Source organism: Herpailurus yagouaroundi, unplaced genomic scaffold (assembly GCF_014898765.1).
Source record: "Herpailurus yagouaroundi ecotype Mexico unplaced genomic scaffold, PumYag 28, whole genome shotgun sequence".
NCBI classification, from domain to species: Eukaryota; Metazoa; Chordata; class Mammalia; order Carnivora; family Felidae; genus Herpailurus; species Herpailurus yagouaroundi.
This window is the reverse complement of record NW_024412376.1, coordinates 63,793,657-63,816,281: the sequence shown is the minus strand read 5'-3', so window position 1 is coordinate 63,816,281 and position 22,625 is coordinate 63,793,657. Positions and strand designations below refer to the sequence as shown.

The 22,625-nt window shown below is 37.4% G+C and overlaps 2 protein-coding genes across 6 annotated transcripts in view; one reads left to right on the top strand and one right to left on the bottom strand.

The window, feature by feature from the left end:
* The window catches only part of NUDT6 (nudix hydrolase 6), a 40,733-nt gene extending 35,382 nt beyond the window's left edge, over nucleotides 1-5,351 (bottom strand). The window contains exons 1-2 of one of the 2 annotated variants that reach the window (XM_040474600.1): nucleotides 5,030-5,351; nucleotides 1,631-1,834 (exon numbers count right to left, since the gene is read on the bottom strand). In XM_040474600.1, coding sequence (XP_040330534.1) covers nucleotides 1,631-1,834; nucleotides 5,030-5,267 — 442 coding nt within the window. In that variant the 5' untranslated portion in view covers nucleotides 5,268-5,351. The remainder of the gene's footprint in view (nucleotides 1-1,630; nucleotides 1,835-5,029) is intronic. The other variant, XM_040474607.1, reaches the window with a different exon arrangement.
* A 389-nt stretch (nucleotides 5,352-5,740) lies between these two features.
* The window catches only part of AFG2A (AAA ATPase AFG2A), a 362,532-nt gene continuing 345,647 nt past the window's right edge, over nucleotides 5,741-22,625 (top strand). For 3 of the 4 annotated variants that reach the window (XM_040474516.1, XM_040474509.1, XM_040474531.1), the window contains exons 1-8: nucleotides 5,741-5,974; nucleotides 10,661-10,782; nucleotides 12,075-12,232; nucleotides 15,796-15,854; nucleotides 16,444-17,082; nucleotides 18,073-18,202; nucleotides 18,473-18,529; nucleotides 21,201-21,324. In XM_040474516.1, coding sequence (XP_040330450.1) covers nucleotides 5,815-5,974; nucleotides 10,661-10,782; nucleotides 12,075-12,232; nucleotides 15,796-15,854; nucleotides 16,444-17,082; nucleotides 18,073-18,202; nucleotides 18,473-18,529; nucleotides 21,201-21,324 — 1,449 coding nt within the window. In that variant the 5' untranslated portion in view covers nucleotides 5,741-5,814. The other variant, XM_040474525.1, reaches the window with a different exon arrangement.

Below are 22,625 nucleotides of genomic sequence, written 5' to 3'. Positions count from 1 at the left end.
TATATCTAGTGTTTCTCAAGCTCAAAATAATCAAAGTGGCATATTTTGGGGTGTTATGTTCACCAGCCACACCTTCTTTGTGTTGCTTATATCAATAAATGTCAGGTCTTTTCCCTTCACCTAAAAAACATTGTAGCTTTCCAGAACAATTTCTTACATGATTTCATCGCCACCCCCAATAGCCACTTCATGTAGATCATAGTTACACTTCAAGATTGCTCAAGTTCTTGATCTCTCACTTCCAGAACTCCTATAGTATATCTTAACTATAGTATTTAGTTATAAACAAGGGCTTCATAGGATACTCTGTATACATATATTACCAATTCTGCAGTAATAACTGGATTTAAAAGTCTAATTTAAAAATCTGTTACCAACGAATTGATAATTGTCAGTATGACTTTCTAATGTAGTGCGAAGGTGCTATCAAATTATCAAGTAGTCTTTTGAAGTAGAGTTGAATGGAAATTTCTAAATGCCTCTACTTGCTACAGGGAAGCGAGATCATGGACAGAGAAAACATTAGACATCCTTGAACAACTTCTTTTTAATTTCAAAGGTGCAAACTACCTCAAAAAACTCTTATAAATTATATGAAGGGTAAAATAAATACAATTATTGGTCAAATTACTAATTTACATATAATACTGTTTTCATTTAAGTCATGAGGTGTCTTTTACTATTTCAGTTTTCCAGAATTCTAGGAATTAAAAACAAATTTAATGTTTATTTTTGAGAGAGAAAGAGAGAGAGAATCAACAGGTGAGGGGCAGAGAAAGAGGGAGACACAGAATCGGAAGCGGGCTCCAGGCTCTGAGCTGTCAGTACAGAGCATGACGTGGGGCTTGAACGCATGAGCTGTGAGATCATGACCTGAGCCAAAGTTGAATACCCAATCGACTGAGCTACACAGGTGCCCCTAGAAATCTAGAAATTTTTTTAACCCTGGTTCCCAAAGGATGGTTTAGGGACCAGCACTGATATCAATAGCAGCTGCAGATAATTTCTTAGAAATGCAAATTCTCTGGCAACACCCCACAACGATATAAAAAACTCTTGGTGTGGGGCCCAGCAGTGTGTTTTCAGCAAGCTCTCCAGTTGATTCTGATGCACCTACGATTAATCGAAAGCAAATCTTCTCTCAAAACTATGTCTCTGAAGTGAATCAGTGACTTGAAAATTCCATAATATACTTAAATTATGCTATTTTAAACAACTGTTTGGCACTGTAACTTAATGTAAATATCTTTAAGAAGTAATGTTCAAATCATCAAACATCTTTGCTTTACCTTCAATTTAACCTAAAAGTTACCTTTTATTTTACCCTAATATGCTTTACTGTAATGAATTTATTCCCTGATCCCAATTCAGTGTTACTATTTCAGTAGTGAAGTTCAAATACCTGTGTAAGACTGTTCAAATGTATCCTCTGGAAAACTAAACACCAAACTTGTTCTCTTGTGCTGCCCTCTGCCAATTCAGAAGGCCAAGTTCATTTATTTAAAGCACTACTCAATAGTCCCAAGGAGGATAATCACTTCATCAAATTATTCATTAGACATGAATAAACTATCGCTTAGCTGTAAGAAAAAAATGGAGTGAACCTCTAAAATGTTAGTTTGAAACTGACCTGCAACTCCTACTTGATGTGTCGCATATCCTGGTAATCTGCTGGGTCCTTCTCCCAGCCACAGTGTCAGTGTGGATGAATCCGACTCTGCATGGTGAAAGCAGAAACCCAGGGAAGCAGCAGGGGCAATATATTGGCTTTGGAGGATGGGAATGTGCAGCCATACCGCTATCCTACCTTCTGACCTCCATTGCTGTATTGCAGCTAAAATGCAGATGAGAAAAATCTGTAAGTATTTTCCAGTGAAAGAAGTGGGAGAAATAAAAACTCATCTCAAGGTGTCACCTCTTCCAAAAAGCCATCTTAAAACATCCACCTCACCTTGTAGTTAGCTGGGAGAATGGGGCAGGGGATCCCAAAATGTAACAACTGACACAACGCTTGGCACATAATTGGTTCCGTTTTGATGCTGTTCCTTTTAACATCCTTAGTTTTAATCTTTATAAATGACCATTATGGGCTTCTATTTATTCTTTCTTTAAGAGTTCTGTGACAATATTTTTGGCTTATAAATTTCAAGGTGGTTAAAACCCTAACTTTGTTTTTAAATAATATATACTAGTTCTGGGAAATTTTGAAAATAAAGTATAATGAAATTAAAACTTCATTATCTTAATAGAATGCAGAGATAAACATTTAAATGTTGACATTTTCCCATGAACATTGGAACTGACATCATACTACATATAATTTACAGCATGTCTTTACGACATTAAATGTAAACATTTTGCTATGTCATTAAAATTTTTAATGAACATAAATTTTTAATGACTACATAATTTTCCTCAGATAGGTGTACCAAAAGCTACTTAACCAACCTCCTACTCTTGGATATTTGGATTATTTCTAATTCTTATTATAAATAATACCAAGATGAACATAGATTTTTCTGTTTTTGACTTCTGTAAATTCTCTTGCTTTATTACTTAAGATTGAGCCAGGGGAAAAAGATGCTAATATTTAGTCCTTACTAAGTTCTAGACACTCTACATATAATACCTCATTAAGTTCTCACAACCCTAAAAGGCAAGTATTATTGACCTTAATTTACGAGTGAATACTGCAGTTCTGTTTTTTTTCAATGTTTGAGAGACAGAGAGCATGCATAAGCAGGGGAGGGGCAGAGAGAGAGAGAGAGAGAGAGAGAGAGAGAGAGAGAGAGAGAGAGAGAGTCAGTCCCAAGCAGGCTTCATGCTGTCAGAACAGAGCCCAACCCCAGGCTTGATTTCACCAACTGTGAGATCATGACCAGCTGAAACCAAGGGTCAGATGCTTAACCTACTGAGCCACCCAGCAACCCCCCCCACCCTTTTTTATTTTTTAAGAATACTGGAGTTTTAGAAAAACTTCTCAAATCACTTTTTCTATCCATCATCTCACTTAATCTTTACAATAATCTTGCAAAGTGTGTGTATGTGTGGTAGTAGGAAGGCTTGATTATTTATTTAATGGTTAAATTCCTTTCCCTCTTCTCTTCTCCAGATGTGCAGTAAGTGACTGTTAAGGACCATGTTCTCTACCTCTTTAAAAGTCAATGTACCTAACAAGGTGAAAATACATAGGAGCCTTTCATAAAGACTTCTTGATTTGGGGCTATGGAGTCAGATCCTTCTCACCTCCCTCTTTTTCCGATTAAATCTTTTAAAAATTGACACGCAATTACAATTACAAAAAGTGAAGTGCACAAATCTTAAGTGTACATTTAATGAGTTCTGACATATTCATACACCTGTGTAACCCACTCCAATAAAGATTATAGGATGTTTCTCTCATTCCAGAAATTTCCCGTATCTTCCCCAATCATTCCAATTGAGTGAAAAAGCTCAAGTTCGACATAGTTAACAACAAAATTTGCACTAACTCTTAGAGACAACATAATGCATTAAGAACAGATTCTAGAGCTAGAGTCTAGGGAAGTTACTTAATCTCTCTGTGCCTCAGTACCATCACCTTTAAAATAGAGGTAAAAGTATCTACCTCACAGAATCATTATGAGGACTAAATGAATATCTGTGAAGTTCTTAAACCAGTGTCTAGCAATACAATTCATAAATGTAATAGAATGTTTTATTAAAGACTATAGGTACATGGTACTACACAGATTATAAACTAGTTTCATATAATTTATCTTAGATCACCACATCTATCCAGTAAAGTAAAAAGGGCTGGCATTATTTGCATAAGCAACCTAAGAGGCAAATTTTTCAGTGGTGATTTGTCTAATGCCTGGGTAAGCACCTGGCAGAACCTGGGACTTGAAACCTGGATGTGTGACTCCAACCCCAATCCTCCTGTTTTGCTTTGTTGGCTAAGGTAGTGCTTTAATCACCTGGCCAGTGACAAATGTATGCAATAAATACCAGTCTCTACCCACACATACGCAGACATATTAGAGGATGAACACTGATTTGATTCTCCTACTGCTGATATTGTTGAAATCAGCAATTATTCACGAACAGAGAAATGAGGTGAACAGGTATGTAGTTTGGGAGTCAGAATAATTAAAGAATGAAATAACTAGCTCAATTATATTAATACAGATGCTCACTTCCCATGTTGTGCAATAGGATAAAGATTATCTGAAGTTTCCTTTAAGAGAAGATCCTTCAATGGCTGAATTTCTACGCTATGCCTTCATTTCGAACATACGGACCCTCATGGGCAGTTTGAAAAACTCCAGCCAAATCACAGGCTTCTCTCATAATGAAGGCTCCTCCACCCAAGCTTGCTATCTTATCTTTGGACTTGAGGTTCAAGAAGAGTGAAGAGTTTTCTTATTGAAGACCGACACAGCCCACCATGCTCGTTGGTTAATCATGAAAGACTTGTCGCTCTGTTTTAGAAGCAAACTCTAGTTTTTGATGAGTCAGCCTGATCCAATTTGTGTACAAAACTGACCACTTCGAACCTCTCTGGTCCACTCACTGTCCACCACCTGTATAGTTTTGTCTAGGGCAAAGTGCTCCGCATAACTAAGGCTCAGTAAATGACAGTCAATAATAATGGAATAATATTACCACCTACTGAGCGTTAAGTACGTGACAGATACCGTGCTAAGCACTTTACGTGCTTCACCCTCAGCAATCCTATGCGTTGCTAACCAGTTTTATGGAAGGGGAAATGGTAGTTGACAGAACTTGCCGAAGGTCACACGCTAGAAAGGTTACCAGAAACTAGTGCTGCCGATCTCAAGGTCTAGAATAGTCACCATTTCACCCAGCTGCCTCAGAAATCTCCCAGCAAAGGGAACAAGAACAAAACAGGGGAAACTGATACAGGTCACATTTGCCCTCTCGGTACTTGACTCGCCGAGAGCATGACTAGTGAACGCAGGACACCCTGTTACTTCATTAGAAACGCTCAGGAAGCCAGGGAACCCCTCGGCCAAGGCACACTTGCCCTGCAAGACCTTCTGGAAAGAGGCGGCGTCCAGGCGGTCCAGTGCGCGAAACCGCTCCAGATGCACCGAGATGCCCCCGAATCTGTCCGGCTCGGCTCGCAACACGTCCGCTCCGGCGAGAGCGTCCCACCTGCAACCCGGACCGCCCGAGGCCCGGCGGTGCCCTGCCCAGAGCCTTTCGCCGCGGGTCCGCGTGAACACCGCGCGCCAGAAACGCCCGCTCAGAAATGGCGGCATCTTCAAGTCCCCTTTCGACCACTCGTTAGGCCCCTAAAATCAACCTTCCGCCTAGGTCAGGAGCGGAGGTCATTACCATAAATTTTAGAAGAGTGCCACCCATCTATCTCAGAGTTGAGTTAACGCCACTTTCGTAGCGCTTTACCGAAGAGATCACGAAGTCCTGTCCACCAGGTCCTCTCAGGAATTTGGCTGGTTCCAGGAAAGCTGAGGAGAAACTTTTCCACCTGTTTTTAAGTCAACAGACGTTTGTCCAGGAATAGGGAAGTCAGGCAGAGATTTAAAAAAAATCCTCTCAGGAATTTACAATCTAAATGACGGTTGTGTTTACGTAATCCACCTTCCTTTGTAAAAGTCATAACCTCTTCAGCTTCTTCAAAGACGGCGAGTTCTGAAAACGCTCCGTTCTCCCTCTAATTGCGCTCCACTCTGGGGATTACGGTGAAGGGCGGAGCCTCGTTGACTTCTGCCCCGGAAGTTTTTCTTCCAGAGGAACGCGCACGTTGAGCCGCCTTTGCAGTTGCTTCTTTCAGGCTACCTTCTGATCATGTCTTCCAAGAAGAACAGAAAACGACTGAATCGAAGCGCAGAGAATGGTTCAACCTCACCCTCTTCTGCTTCCTCTTCTTCGGGGCCCTCGGCTCCTCCTGGGCCAGGCACCGCGGCGGCGGCTGGGACTCTGGTGGTGACCAACTTTTTAGAAAAGGGTAAAGAGTTTTGGGTGGGAGACCTGAGGCCGGGGGCGCAACCTGGGAAAGCGTAGACCTAGCGATGCCGCCCTTATGATGCAGAGGCTTCTGAAAACTGGTCGAGACATAGGTGTGAGAGTAGCACAGAATTTTGTAAGATGCCCGAAGCCACGCCTACACTGAAGAAGTCAGGCAGAAACGGCTTATCCGTGGCTAAGTCAAGCCATCTCTTCTGTGAATTGTTTTGAATTTGTAAGTTATACTTGAAAAATGAACGACATATTTAACTGCGAAGTTGCTTAAAGCTAGCGAGTATAGTGTATACATACAGAAGAAAACTGGACACCCAGTTCAGTGAAGATGTGGACGCATCTTCCTAAGAGCGTTGTGTCTTTGAGAATGAAAGCCTTAAGGTTTTTTTTTTTTTTTCTTCTGTTAGACAGGTTCTGGTATTTAATAACAGCTATCAATTACATACTATTGTTATCAGTAGGTTACTTATGTCACACATATATCTCATTTAATCTTCACAGAAACCCTGGAAGATAGGTACAGTATCATTATGCCTATTTTACAAAGGAAGAATAGTTAACGTGATTGGCTCCAGGTTCCACAGGTTTACTAAGTGGTAGGCGGTATTTGACTCTGAAGCCATTATCCCAGATACCAGCCCCCTTGAGTTAAGAGAACGGATTTGCCTGAAAAGTTATTTAGTTGGTAAAGCTTCTGGGTTGAAGCTGTGTGTTACAGCTTCGAAAAAACGGATCACCGGCCAACCTAGTGGCAAGATTTTTACTTCTGCCTAATGTTGATCCTAATCACAATTTTAGAGTTAATACGGTGTTTTCAGTTTCCTTTAGGGGGTCAGAGGACAACTTTTTCTGTCCTGCATATTCAACCTCTTTTTTAACTGGACCCTTTTTATTGAAATTTAAACCTGATTTCTCTTACATTTTAAATCAAAACAAAAGTTCTACATTTTCTTCTTATCACCATCCTCTCTCTCTGTCCATCCTTTCATTGCCATTTTTTTTTTAAGATTTGCTTTTAAAAAAAGTTTATTTACTTATTTTTGAGATAGAGAGTGTGTGTGGGGGGAACGGGCAGAGAGAGAGAGGGACAGAGAGAATCCCAAGCAGGTCTGTACTGCGTGCACAGAGCCCGAGGTGGGGCTTGAACCCACCAACTGTGAGATCATAACCTGAGCTGAAATCAAGTGTCAGATACTTAAGTGACTGACCCACCCAGCTGCCCCTTAAGATTTGGTTTTTAAATAATCCCTTCACCCAACATGGAACTGTATCTTACAACGTGGAGATTAAGAATTGCATGCTTTACTGACTGAGCCAGCCAAGCGCCCCTCATGCCAAATTTCTTTAATGGAGTAGTCTCTATCTCCTCATTTCTCACCTCCTAATTAGCCTATTTCTCTTTTGGTATCCATTCCATCATTCCATGGAAACTGTCCCTGCCATGGTCACTGATCATATCCATGTTGGTAAATACAATGGACAGCTTTTCATTACTTCCCTTACTTGACCTCTCAGCAACTTTTGGTGTTGTCTACCATTTCCTTTTTCTAAAAATAGTTTAATTTTTGACTTATGTGTCATTAAATGTTCCTAGTTTTTCTCTGTCCTTTTGTTGGTACGTAGTTTTTCACTTTCCTTTGCAGGCTAATCTTCTACTTGGCTGCCAGATGTTTCAGTTCTTCAATTTTTTAGTCCTGAAACCCTTTTTTTCTCTGTACAAATTTTTCTTGGGCAAGCTCATCCAGTGTCCATAGTTTTCCATCTATACCCTCATCATTTTTGTAATTATATTTGTAAAATATACTATTTCTGAGTCTTTGTTCAGTTGTCTTCTAGACCAATACTGAAACTTTGTAAGGAAGTTTTTAAAATATCATATGTAAAGCTTAGTGCTGTTGTAAATATAATAAAAAGAAATTACTAGGAAAATAAATTTAAAAATAGAAATTTTTATTAGATTCAACAGATATGTGATTAGTCTGTCCAATTGTAATAAAAGCTTCTAAGTAAACCCTTGTTTTCTGTATTTATCCTTTCATGAACTGGTAACAAATAGTTTGCTGATCACACTTTGTATAGCATTGCGCTATACCTCTTCTCTTGGATTTTTCAAAGGTACTTAAAGACTGACCTCATAAACGCATATTTTCACAACAAAACAAACTCAGGACCTGTTCAATTTTCCATTGTAAAATTCAGAATCCTAGGGGTCATCCATGGCATCTCTTTCACAGATCTCACATATCCAGTTCACTACCAAGTTCTGTTTATCACCTACATTCCTCTTCTTTATTACCACTGTTTCTACCTTGATCTCAAACACCATCATCTGTCACTTGGACTACTGCACTAGTCACTCCCCATTTTTTTCCCCCACTGTGCAGCCAGAATGATCTTTAAAAACGAACATCTTGTCATGAGTTTGCTTTTCACCCCTAAGTGATCTTCAGTTGCTGTCAGGAGCCCAGCAGCTTCCTATCAGCCTACTTCCCTGGGAGGTCTTGACCTTCCTTACATGGCCCCTTCTTGTCTCCTGCCATTCTGCGTGTACTCAGGTATATAATTCTTCCTTCTGTCCAGTACTTTTCTGTACAAGCTGTTCTCTTTGTCAGGAATTCTCTTTATTCCCTCTTCATTTAGTTAATTCCTCTTCTTCCTTCAGATCTGAATTTCAACATTATTTCCTTGGAGAAGCATTCTCTGGTTCTTCCCAATTAGATTCCACTTTATAGGCTCTCCTGGCCCTCTTGGTCATTCTTTCATTGTATTAATCTTAGTTTACAACTACAGAATTATTCAGTGATTGTTTAATAACTCCCTCATCCTATTGGATCATAAGCTCTGAGAGGCCAAGGACTGTCTGCTTTTGTTCACTTTGTATTCCTAGTGCCTAACGTATTATCTGCCATGTTGTAGGCACATAGCAAATGTTTGCTGAAAGAACAAATGAAGAGTGGATGGTTGTTTGAAATGACCTTTACTGTCTCGTTAGTTAATTTGGCACATAAAGTGCTCAATAATGTATAGTTAATAGGGAAAGTGGATGTTGAGGTATATTTTTAAAGTATGGTATTGGAGGAATGAGGACTGTAAGAGAATGTGTGGAGATGTATTAGGAAATAAGGCCAGTGAATGAGAGTTTGAACATGATCTTCATTGGTGATAAGGAGGAAGTGGAGTATTTAGAGAAGCCTGTGATTTGTCAAATTCTGGTGCATGGTGAATGTGCAGGATAGGATGGAAGGAAGAAGAAAACCTATAGTCTTGCCAAGGACTGGATATACCTGGGAGGTAATTTTCAAGAGGAAAGGGTAATTTATTGAGGTTTAGAAAGACAGAAGTGGCAGAAAAGTGAACATTATTAAGTCATCAAAAGGATTCTTTGGTGTTATTGATGAGTAAACTATGTTAAGAGACCTGATGCTCGTAGGAAAGTTGAATTTCTTTTCAGCCTCATATTGTGAAATATGCTTATTTTATAAAGTGTTCAGTACTGTTAATCTTAGCTCTGTGAGATGCTTTGTTTTTCTCAGCTGATGACAGAAAATAAGTGTGTTGTGTAGTTATTTTGTAGTGGCAAAAAATAATTAGATACACCTCATGATTTTATTTTTATTGACTTAGTTCCTTTTAAACTCAAAGTATCCTTTTTTTGATTATTAAGGAACACCAATATTAGAGAACTATGATTATGGTCTATGTGTCTAATAATAAAGTTTGTAACAAAGTTGTGACAAGCTAAAATTTCGTGTTTCATTGATTTTGTGCTGAAAAGTAAAATGCTGTGTAGCCATCTAGTATGTTCACTGATTTCATGGATGTTTATTATGCGACTGCTATATTTGGCACTCCTAGGCATTGGAGATACAAAGATGAATTTGACCCAATTCCTGCCAAAGCAGCACAGGGTTTAGGAGAAAGTCAGACTGAAAAACAAATGTATATTATGATGATAAATACTAATATCTGACAGCATAGGGTGCTGAAAGAATCAAAAGAAGGACCAAATGTGTACTTGAGGAGGTGGTTGGGTGGGGGTGGACATATCAGCACATCATTTTCAGAAGTGTCGTCAGCTGGGCTGAATTCTAATCCCTGTCCTTGGCCAAAGTTGAAAACACAGAATGGTCATTTTGGTCAGTATGTACTTGCCTAAGGAATAAGACCTGTGTTCCTATTTTATCCATTTGTTCCTGGGATTAAAAAAGAAAACTCTTGAATTGCTATCATGTGGATCAGAAGTGGAAATGTAACTTAACCCTCCAGAACCAAATGCCAGTTCCCCAGCTCAAGTCTTTGAATATTAGTAGCCAACTCGACTTAGAATCTGTAGTACAAAGGTCGCTATGCAAGTATGAAAAGCCTTGTTGCAGGCATGTGCAGTTCTTAAAAAAGTTAGAGATCATATTTCTTAAAAGATGGAAACTAATACCTACCCCGTAAGACATCCTCTTTTAGTTAGCACTCAAACTGTCAGTCAGTGGACCCTTAGAAAGGTTTGGTTTTAAGTATTTTCGTTAAAGAGGATTGGAACTGGTTTCTTCAGAGTATGGTAAGTGCATTCATTTGGTTATGTGGCTAGAAGATTTTAATTTACTCCCAACAGAAAGCAGGCTTTAATTTCAGTAGTTATAAAATAGTATGAAAATAATTTTCTTCCCCTTTTTGGTAGATGACAGAGTTCCTAAAACATTCCAAAATTCCCTTGTTCAACTTGGACTCAACACTATGAAATCTGCAAATATATGTATAGGTCGACCAGTGTTGCTTACCAGTTTGGATGGAAAACAAGAGGTAAGAGTGTTTTTCATTTCCTTAGTTTAGAAAGATTTGTGACATTTTTTATTTTAGTTTTCAACAAAGTAATAAATGAAAAACTATATTTTAAATGACCCTCACATCTGTATAAACTTTTCCTTCCTTTGATATCTATGACTACCCTGTCAATAGTAGCCTCTAAATGTCATAATATAGACAGAGGCCTTTTCTCCCAAGGTGGTGACACACACTAGCAGCCCTGTCTCCTCCAGTTTGTTAATTGTATTTCTTCATAGAAATGTTGTTTGGGAGTATGAGTGTCCTCTCAAATATGAGTGTCATCACAAATATGTGATTACTTTTCCTGTTTTCAGCTGTTTGTTCTTATTGTTATTCATTATATTTGAGGCTCGAAACCCAGAACCTTTTCCAGGATCATTTTTGCCAGGTTGGTCTTTCCTGCTGCCGGCCTCTGCCTCTGCTATGTCTTCTGCTGCTTGATTAGTCAGTGTTCTCTCATCCAGTGGCGTCCTCTGAAAATGATTTGAAATCTATTAGGTGCTGATGGCACAGTTCTCATTCTTTTCATTATTCTTAAAAAAGAAAAAGAAAAAAAGTTCTTCACTGTGTTTTGTGGAGACTATAAATATGTGAGCTCAGACCACTATCTGGAGCTGGAAATCTTCACTTCTCTTCATTAACATTTAAGTCTAATGAGATTCAGGTTCCCATGAAGCTCTTGTGCCAGCTCCTTCACTACTTCCTGGATGAAGTTTATGTGCCAGGCTTACAGTTAGCTTGTCTTTAGTATTTTTTCCCATTTTCTTATTGCATGTTAATGCCTTTGTCTCTTTTTTGTAAATTACCTTTCAAATCTTCTACCGATTTCACCATGGTATCATTCCTAATCTTCACAAAAAGACATAATTAAGTACTTATTTAAAAAGTTTTTTGGGGGCATGTGGGTGGCTCAGTTGGTTGAGCATCTGACTTTGGCTCAGGTCATGATCTCACAGCTCGTGAGTTTGAGCCCTGCATTGAGCTCGCTGCTGTCAGCACAGAACCCGCTTCTGATCTTCTGCTCCCCTCTCTCCCTGCCCCTTCCCTACTTGTGCTCTCTCTCTCTCTCAAAAAAAAGTAAATAAGTAAGTAAATAAATAAATAAATAAAATTTTTTGTACCTTGTGTCAGATTCTAAGTCCTTTGGGGGTGAGGACTGTGTTTTGCAGATCCATATACTTAGTTGTGCTTAGTTTTCTGCCTTATAAATTAATGATTTTCTATGAATATTTATTTTCTCATATTTTTATTTCCTGTGTTCTGGGCAGGTCTATACGGCCTGGCCTGTGGCAGGATTTCCTGGAGGCAAGGTTGGCCTGAGTGAAATGGCGCAAAAGAATGTGGGCGTGAGCGTTGGTGATGCCATTCAAGTCCAGCCTCTATTGGGTGCTGTGCTTCAGGCTGAGGAAATGGATGTGACACTCAGGTTTGGTGCTTTTCTTTGGTGACAATCTAAATGAGTGCTGCCCAGCAGAAATAGAACAAGAATCACAAATGTGAACCACATATATAATTTTGCATTTTCTGGTAGCCACTTTTAAGAAGGAAAATCAAGTTGGTGAAATATTTTATTTAATATGTAAGTTAGTCATTATTTCAATATTAATATTTAGTATTACACCAATTGTAAAATTTTATTTTAACTTGTAATAACTATAAAAAACTGTTAATAAGTTATTTTCCATTCTGTTTTTCAAACTAAGTCTTAAAAAATCCACTGTGTATGTTAAACTTGCCAGCACACCTCAATTTGGACTAGCCACATTTAAGTGCTCAATAGCCACACGTGGCGAGTGGCTAGTGTTCTACTGTATTAGACAGTACAAGCTAGATGAGTGCTACTTAATGTATGGACTAGAGACTGTATTGCCGTGTGATTAGAGTCTGCCCTGATTTTTTTGGTGAGAGGAATTATTACCAATGTATGTTCCACAGTAGTTTTCATCTTGGATCGCAGTGTAATCAGAGATGTTGTAAAGGAGGGAGTAGATTACCGTGAATAGGCAAGAAATAAGTTTTAATCAAGACTGTTCAAGCAAAGTACCTGATTATATATTTTAACTCATTGATTATTCAATCTAATAAAACAGTTATATTTATTAGATTTTGAAAGTCCCTCATCAAAGACTAATTGTTTGAATCACCTTATCAATGCAGTTAAAGTATATCACCAGTCGTCTTGGATATTCTGTTTGCAAGAATCACAAAACGTTTTCCAGTCGTTAGTTTGATTTTAAAATGTTTTCTTCTCTTTTGATAGTTTTGTAGATTTCAAGCTTGAGCATTAGCATATTTTTTTTTCTTATAAACCAGGAAACATTTTTCAGAGAACTTAATAATATTTTAGCAAACAGTAAAATAAAAGGAAGAGAGGAAAGGAAAACTCAGCATGTGTTGTGCACCAGCTGTGTACTAGCACACACATGCATACACACCTTTTCTTCTCTCATTTAATACTCTGAACATCCTACAAGGTGCCCATATTTATCCCATTATTAAAGATGAGGAGGGGAGCCTGGGTGGCTCAGTCAGTTGAGCGACAGACTTTGGCTCAGGTCATGATCTCACGGTTTGTGAGTTCGAGCCCTGCATCGGGCTCTGTGCTGACAGCTCAGAGCCTGGAGCCTGCTTCTGATTCTGTCTCCCTCTCTCTCTGTCCTTCCCCCTCTCACACTTTGTCTCTGTCTCAGAAATAAACAAACATTAAAAAAAAATTTTTTTTTTAAAGATGAGGAAATGGCCTGGGTGAGAAGTAACTTACCCATTATTTTATGGGTTAGGTAGTAGTTCTGCACAGATTAAATGGTATTTATCTTTAGAGTGTTTTGAGACAGTGCTGCAGGTTGCAGGCATCAGTTGATTGGATTTTTGATGATCTAGCTAGTGTGACCTCTTGAGGGCGCAGCAGTCTTAGGTGATGACGATAACCTACTATACAGGGACTGTATGTGTTTAAATGGCAGCTTCGTTTTTACAATTTTATTAAAAAATCTTGTGTTTTAAATGTGGCAGCAGAGCTTAGACAAGAAACTTAATTTCAAGTAAGATAAATCAGTAATTTTAATCTGTGGATCATACCCTTCGTTTGCTTCTGAAAAATTTTATTAGTAAGGTTAGAGCTCCTTCTAGTGGAAGTAATTTTATCTGCACCTATTCATTTTTTAAAAGCAAAACTTAGTATTTTTACCATTCTTATACTCGTTTGTGAATATCTTCTATTCAGAGTTTAATAAATAGAAATGATTTAAATGTAACTGGTTTCAGAGTTCTATCAACAGAAGTGAATTTAAGCATTTAAGGAGATACAATTTCCCGTGTAGTTTATATATACATTTGATTTGAAATTTCCCCCTTGTTCTTTTTTTTCTCTCTGTAAGAATACACAGTCGATTCTCATTCTTAGTGCTAAGTATGTTCTATAAAGTTGCTGTGAGTACTGTATTAGCAATGTATGTATATATTTATATTTAATGTTACATATTTAGTTTTAAATATTTAACGTATGTTATATATAATAGCATATGCTAATAATGTTACTATATTTAGTATAAATATATACATATACATATCTTACCATACATTATAATCCCAAAACAACTCATTCTGATAGATTTTCACTTCTTTGTTTTATAAAAGAGAAGTGGTAGTTCAGAAATGTTGAGTGACTTGCCGGAGGCCACCTCACTGACAGATACCAGTTAGGATTCAAATCTCCAGCTCACCCACGAGCTGCACTTTCTGCTGTACACTGCACTGCCTCCTACCATCTCTGCCATCTTCTTGTTGTCTCTGGAAGAATGAAAACAAGAGTTCTTTTTCAACCTCAGCTAGGAAAGTGTTTAGTGACTCCATCGTTTTGCCTGCTCTACACATGTCCGTGAATGACTAGGCAAGCTCTTTTAGTATTGATTTTGGGGTTACAAATAAATTGTAGCAGGTGGGTGAATCTGCAAATAATGAAGTTGACACTATTGGTTTCGTTTGTTGCTGATAAACTGATTGGAGAACAAGGCTTAGATTTGGACCAGATGGGTCTGCTAATATACCTCTTCTTGAGCTAACCTATCACTTTTCCACCGATCTCTGGACAACCTCACAACCGTAGCCTCCTCTGCTGGTATGGGCTACTTACATGTGGGGAATAAGGAAAAATGCACCTATTCTGAGAACTGCCCAAGAACATGTTTCTTCACCAGATTTTTAGATGTACCTACTTCCTATACTCAAGCAACCTTTCTGAAAAACAATCATTAGCTGGAAGAAAGGATTCTCATTTTTCTGTAGGCATGCCCTTTCTCCAGAATAAAATTCCATTAGACCATTACTCTCCCTTTTTCTTATTTGTACCTCTTCAGGTAATGTCCTATAAGGACTTAATTTTCCAGAAAGATAAATTCTAAATTATAGAACGGAAGTGAAGTAATCTATGAGTAAAAGCCTTTCTCCAAGCTAGGCAATTTCAGAAAAGGGATGGTTAATTTAGATCAGTGTTTTTCAAATGTTGGCTATGACACACAATGAAAAATACATTTCATTGTGATCTAGTATATGTATACATCCACAAATATGGTGCACGCATGTACTCACGTGTGTACCTGTATACATGAGTATATAGATGTGTATGAATGTATGTATAAGAAAGTAATGCTTTTCTAAGCAGTATTTACCCTTTCTATGTGTGATGTACTTTTGACATTTTGTATTCTATTAAAAAAATGCTGGATGAGATTGACTGAAATGATTTCATGATCCACTAATGGATAGTACTCTATATTTTGAAGAACATTGATTTAGGTCATTAGGACACCAAGTTGCAAATCATCTTTTCATAGCTATAAGAAATATCTGAAAAGCATAAATCATTCCAGTATTGTATAAACCATTTCCAGGTGACTAGGTCTGCATTACAACTATGTATATGTAATTTTATATTACGTTTTAGTTTCTGGTGGACTTGATGCTGATTTCTATTTCCCCTGCCCTTTATAGTGACCAAAATGTGGATATTAATGAAGAACAACTGACTGGTTGTCTTCTGAGAAAACTAGGTGAGAGCCGTATTTTAAATAGTTTTTTAAATTGTAAGAAGCAAGGTAGCAGTAAATAAAGTAATGTGTCTTTGAAGTCTTATATAGATCATAGTTATCTTCAACAGTGTGGAGAATGTTCTTCTCAATGAATTAATGTCCTTTAGAGATAGGGATTTTTTTCTCAATTGATTGGTAGTTGAGCAGTAGAGAGAATACATGATTTGTTTACGGACAAAGTCAGTGTTAGAACTGAAACTTTTAACCCTTGAGCTCTTGGTCTTTACTATGAGAAATGTTACCTTGGAGTATCAGGCAGGTGTGCCATTTTAGGTGAGTTTATTATTAGATATGGAATGCCTGGCTATGTGTTGACGAGTTGATAGGATTCTAGATGTATTGAGTGTGGAAGATTGTAAAGAGTTATCTTGTCCTTCTGTCTCTAGATAGTGCTCTATCAAATGGGAATATTAAGTTGTCTCTTTTTTATGGCAATTATTAATATGATTAGTCTTTCAGTAGTTTTATTAATAGATGGAATAAATTGCTATTTAAACATTAAATGGGTAAAAGTTATGCTAACATATATTTTTAAAAAATTATTTTCTAGATGGCAAGATTGTTTTACCAGGCAACTTTTTGTATTGTACATTCTATGGACGACCATGCAAGTTGCAAGTGTTGAGAGTGAAAGGGACAGATGGCATGATATTGAGAAGGCCTCAGAATGACACTGATGCTCAAGGAATGGCCTGTGAACAGTCCAACATAGACACCAGTACCCTGGATGTAGCCTTACAGCTGAGCCAGTTAGATCTGGAAGAGCCTCGGGATCCAACATCAAGCAGTACTCCTTGCAAACCAGTAGATGACAGAATGATAAATGAAGCTAGTGACATTTTTTCAGATGTTACACAGATTCCTAGGGACAACAGTGGACTTGAACTAGCAGAGATCACAGGACTTAAATGTAGTTTTGAATTGGCCAAAGGAGGAAATGAGCAACTTGTTAATGAAGAGAGATTGCTAAAGTCAGCCTATGTGGGAACAAAGCACAACACTGATACTTTTTATTTTATTTCTTCAACAACGAGAGTGAATTTTACAAAGATTTGTACAAATTCAGAAGAGCAAGACAACCAATTCAAAGTAACTTACGACATGATAGGAGGCTTAAATAGTCAGCTGAAAACAATTAGAGAAATAATTGAATTGCCTCTCAAGCAGCCTGAACTTTTCAAGAGTTACGGTATGATTCCTTCAGTGTATTGCACCCAGAAGTATTAAATTCGAACTAAAAAGCAGTTGGCTCATTCCATTTAAATAATTGTTCACTTTCTGTGCTCGCTTCGGCAGCACATATACTAAATAATTGTTCACTTTCTTTTCTTGTTTTTTTTTTTCCTGAGTAGTAGGTATGGTAGGAGGTGTGAGTTGCTTTGGGAGATGCCGGTTAAATTGTGAGCTTTTTTTCATGCTTTATCTCTTTAGATTGTAATGTGAGTTAGTTGCAGCCTTGTATCTTCTAATTGCATACTTCCACAATTGTTTGTATTTGATCTAGAATTGGTATCTTGTCATTCTAGATGAGCTGCAATGACCAAAGAAGTAAACCAAACATTCAAATATGTTGGGTAAAATTTCTTTGTTAGGAAATGTAGCTGTGTGCAGATCTATTTGCATTTAAGCAAGTGGTTAAGGGAGTGATTGGCTCCTAGGAAACTCAGGGATTCCTCTCTATGGTAATTGCCCAGATCCTCTGCATGTATTTGATGCCTACCATCTCTTTCTCTGCCTTTTCCTTTTTCATGAGTCTATATATAAATATGGAATGAACCCTTGGATTGACACTTTGCTAGTAATCTTTATATAGTCTAAGTTGGCTAGTTGGATGAAAATTAAGATTGATGGCTTGTTTTGGATGTCCTTGTTCTTGTCTGAGCTTTGTGTTCTGATTATTGAACTGTGCTGTGTGGGATGGGACATAGCAATTTTGTGGATGTCCAGCCAGTTTTTCACCAGTGTGCCTGGCCTGGTTGGGTCTACTGAGAGAGAAAAAATCATTTCTGGAGATCAGTGTTTGGGCCAGTTAATACATTTTGAGGGGAAGGGGCAGGGTCAGAAGGTCTGACTCTTACTTTAGTTTTGTGATACAAGGTAAATTTACAACTCATGTTTGCAATCATATGATAACACAAGAAACCTAGTAATGTTCAATACAGTCTTCTTTTTCTTCTAGGAATTCCTCCACCTAGAGGAGTGTTACTCTATGGCCCTCCAGGTACTGGGAAGACCATGATTGCTAGGGCTGTTGCTAATGAAGTCGGAGCCTATGTTTCTGTAATTAATGGTCCTGAAATTATAAGCAAGTAGGTGCATAATTCAATAGAATAAAGAGTTTTATTAAATACTTCTTAAATGTGTTTCAAAAAAATGACTGCATAGCATTCCCTCTGGATATTCATATGTTGAAATACTTTAAATTTGCTTTTAATTGTGTATAAAAATTAAGTTTTGAAAATAATTTTTGAAAGTAGTTTTAAGTATTCTGGAAATATTTGAAAAGTCAGATGAACTTTTAAAGACAAAACTTTAAAAACACTAAAAGTTGGTCCTTAAATGTATTTTATTTGTTACAGATTCTATGGGGAGACAGAAGCAAGGCTACGTCAGATATTTGCTGAAGCCACTCTACGGTATTCTTTACATTTAGATGTTTGTAATTAGTAGTCAAGGATATTGTAATCAAAGTACACTTACTAACACTATATGAAACATGAAAGAACAGTACAAAAATAATACCAATAGCACTAGCAATGATTGTAAATCTAATGAAGTTGTATTTAATGTATTTTTATCTAATATTGCCTTGAAAGTTTGATAAGTGAGTTACTGCATTACATAAAGTAGGAGAATTAAAACAGATGGTAGGTCAGGTGATTTTGCTTGAGCATATAAATGTATGATTTTCTTTCTTTAGAATATCTAGAGTACTTAGGCATATCCAGTTTATCTAGTTGCCTTAGTAGATTGTATCATAGTAGCCCTTTATGCTTAATTTTTTTTTATTATAGTTTGCTTCAAAGAGACAAATATGTTGCTCTTTAGAAACAGTTCGCTTTGATTATTCCTCAGTTTAGGCTACCTATTGCATTGCATTGAGTGTAAGAGTGTGGTCTATAACATGGTCTAATGTAATGTTATTTGTAATAAGGCTGTCTCTACCACTGTTTTGGTTTTTAACTTACCATAATTCTACACTTGTCAAAGGAACTTTCATATTTAAAGTTTTTTTTCCCAGAGACAGCAGATGAAAAAAGTAGTTGGTTGTCCCAATACTAAAAATTTGAGAACCAGTGGTGTACCTTATTATGTAGTATGTTTTTGTTGTTATGTTCCTGGAAGTTGAAGCTTTCTATTGTGAGAGAATTCACATCGTTTTATGGGAGAACTCATCATCTTGAGAGTTCTTTTTTTAATAGGCTAAAAAAAAAAAAGAGAGGGTGAGCATTTGGAATTTCTTTCTTTTTTTAATGTTTATTTATTTTTGAGAGAGACACTGCGAGTCGGGGAGAGGCAGAGAGTGAGGGAGACACAGAATCCAAGCAGGCTCCAGGCTCTGAGCTGTCAGCACAGAGCCTGATGCAGGGGTTGAACCCACAAACCTTGAGATCATGACCTGAGCTGAAGTTGGATGCTCAACTGACTGAGCCCCCAGGCACCACCCCCCCCCCGACTTTTTTTAGTGTTTATTGGAATTTCTATTCCTTGGAATTTACACCTGCTTCAAGGGACATCTCTGGCCTCATCTTCTGAATTGTTGCAATCATAACAATTTATTGGGCATTAGCAGTCAACTTCTGTTTGGGTATAGACTCATGAGTAGTAGACTATTCTCAATAGTCTTCTTTTTATTGAGTTCAGATGTGTTAGAACAATTAATCTAAGGTTTTTCATCCTATTGCCTTTGTCTTAATATTATTAATTAAAGCCCTAAATTTGATTCATTAAATTTCCTTTTTTTAGTTTTTTATTTTAATTCCAGTATAGTTTGCAGTATTATATTAGTTTCAGATGTACAATATAGTGATTCAGCAATTCCATATATCACCCATTGCTCATCAGGATGATTGTCCTCCTTAATCCCCATCACCTATTTCACCCATCCCTCTGGTAATCATCAGTTGTTCTCTATATTTAAAAGTCTGTTTTTTAGCTTGTCTCCCTCTTTCTCACCCTCTCTCACTCTATTTTTTTTTCCTTGCTCATTTGTTTTGTTTCTTAAATTCAAGGGTAAGTGAAATAATATGGTATTTGTCTTTCTCTTACTGACTTATTTTACTTAGTATTATATTTTGTAGCTCCATCCGTGTCATTGCAAATGGCAAGATCTCATTCTTTTTATGGCTGAATAATATTCCATTGTGTATTAATACCACATCTTCTTTATCCACTCATTTATTGATGGACACTTGGGCTACTTCCATAATTTGGCTATTGTAAATAATGCTACTATAAACATAGGGGTGCATACATACCTTTGAATGAGTATTTTTGTATTTTTTTGGTAAATACCCAGTAGTGTGATTGCTGGATTGTAGGGTAGTTCTGTTTTTAACTTTTTGAGGAACCTCCACAGTGACTGCACCAGTTTGCATTCCCACCAGCATAAGGCATGAGGGTTCCTTTTTCTCCACATCCACACCAACGCTTGTTGTTTCTTGTGTTTTTTATTTTAGCCAGTCTGACCAGTGGGAGGTGATATCTCATTGTAGTTTTGATTTGCATTTTCCTCATGATAAGTAATGTTGAGCATCTTTTATGTGTCTGTTGGCAATCTGTATACCTTCTTTGGAGAAATGTACGTTCATGTATTTTGCCCATTTTTAGTTGGATTATTTGTATTTTGGATGTTGAGGTATATCAGTTCTTCTTATGTTTTGGATAGTAACCCTTTATAGGATATGTCATTGAAAGTATCTTCTCCCATTTAGTAGGATTGCCTTTTAGTTTTGTTAATTATTTAGTTTGCTATGCAAAAGCTTTTTATTTTGATGTATTCCCAATAGGTTTTTTTTTTCCCCCTTGCCTTAGGAGACGTATCTAGAAAAATGCTTTTCTGGCCAATGTCAGAGAAATTACTGCCTGTGCTCTCTCCTAGGGTTTTTATGGTTTCACATCTCACATTTAGGTTTTTAATTCATTTTTGAATTTATTTTTGTGTATGGTGTAAGTTTCATTCTTTTGCATGTGCATTTCAGTTAAGAATTTAAGAGTACTCCCTTTTAGTTTTGTAATTGGAATGGATTGTATCAAATTTAAAAATCATATGTATATTAAAGAATTCATTTTACTTGTTTTTTTCAGGCACCCATCAATTATTTTTATTGATGAGCTGGATGCACTTTGTCCTAAAAGAGAAGGGGCTCAGAATGAAGTGGAAAAAAGAGTGGTAGCATCACTGTTAACACTGATGGATGGTATTGGTTCAGTAAGTATAGCACCAGTATTGATTCTGTGTAGGAAAGGGTTGCCTCTTAATAATATGTATGTAGTAGCAAAAACTAACAAATATGTCTGAGTTTTGGGGTATTCTAGGATAGGGAAAAATATTAGCCATAAAAACTAGAGGAAAGGCCCCTAAAATAATTTTCTTCAGCAGAAATCTTAGTAACTTCTAGGATAGTATACCTGCACTGTATTTTTTACCGTATAAAATAATATACAATGATGGATTTCTTTTATAATAAATGATATTAACTTAAAAACTGGAAGCGGGGTGCCTGGGTGGCTCAGTCGGTTAAGCCTGTGACTTTGGCTCAGGTCATGATCTCACTGGTCACGTGTTCAAGCCCTACGTTGGGCTTTGTGCTGACAGCTCAGAGCCTGGAGCCTGTTTTGGATTCTGTCTCCCTCTCCGTCTCTGCCCTGCCCCCACTCGTGCTCTGTCTTTCTTTTTCAAAAATAAATAAACACAGGGGCGCCTGGGTGGCTCAGTTGGTTGAGTGTCCGACTTTGGCTCAGGTCATGATCTCATGGTCCATGAGTTCCAGCCCCACGTCGGGCTCTGTGCTGATGGCTCAGAGCCTGGAGCCTGTTTCAGATTCTGTGTCTCCCTCTCTCTCTGACCCTCCCCCATTCATGCTCTGTCTCTCTCTGTCTCAAAAATAAATAAACGTTAAAAAAAATTAAAAAAATAAATAAATAAACATTGAAAAAATTATTTTAATAAAATAAAAAACAGAAACAAAAATCAGTAAAGAAGATTTAGATATATTTTAGAGGATTTTCTAAGAAATCTCATAATTAAGTCTTGAATACTCATGTACAAATTGATTCTTTTGGGGCTTTAAGTTTGACAGTAGAAAGGAAATAAAGAATAATGGAAAAATATGTGCAACATTTAAATTTTTTTTAATTAAAAAAATTTTTTTATGTTTATTTTTGAAGAGAGAGAGAGAGAGAGCGCAAGAGAGAGAGGGAGAGAGCGCAAGCTGGGGAGGTCAGAGAGAGGGAGAGAAAAACCCCAAGCGGGCTCTGTGCTTTCAGTGTGGAGCTGGACATGGGGCTTGAACTCACGGATTGTGAGATCATGTTCTGAACCGAAACCAAGAGTCAGACGCTTAACCAACTGAGCCACCCAGGTGCCCCTGTTTGTGCAGGGTTTAAAAAGAAGCTACCCATGATAGATTCTATAGAATCTATAGATTCTCTCTATAGATTCTCTGATAGGGCATACACTTGCAAATTAATAAAGACTGTGCTGCTTGTGAAAGGAAGATCCATAGATGT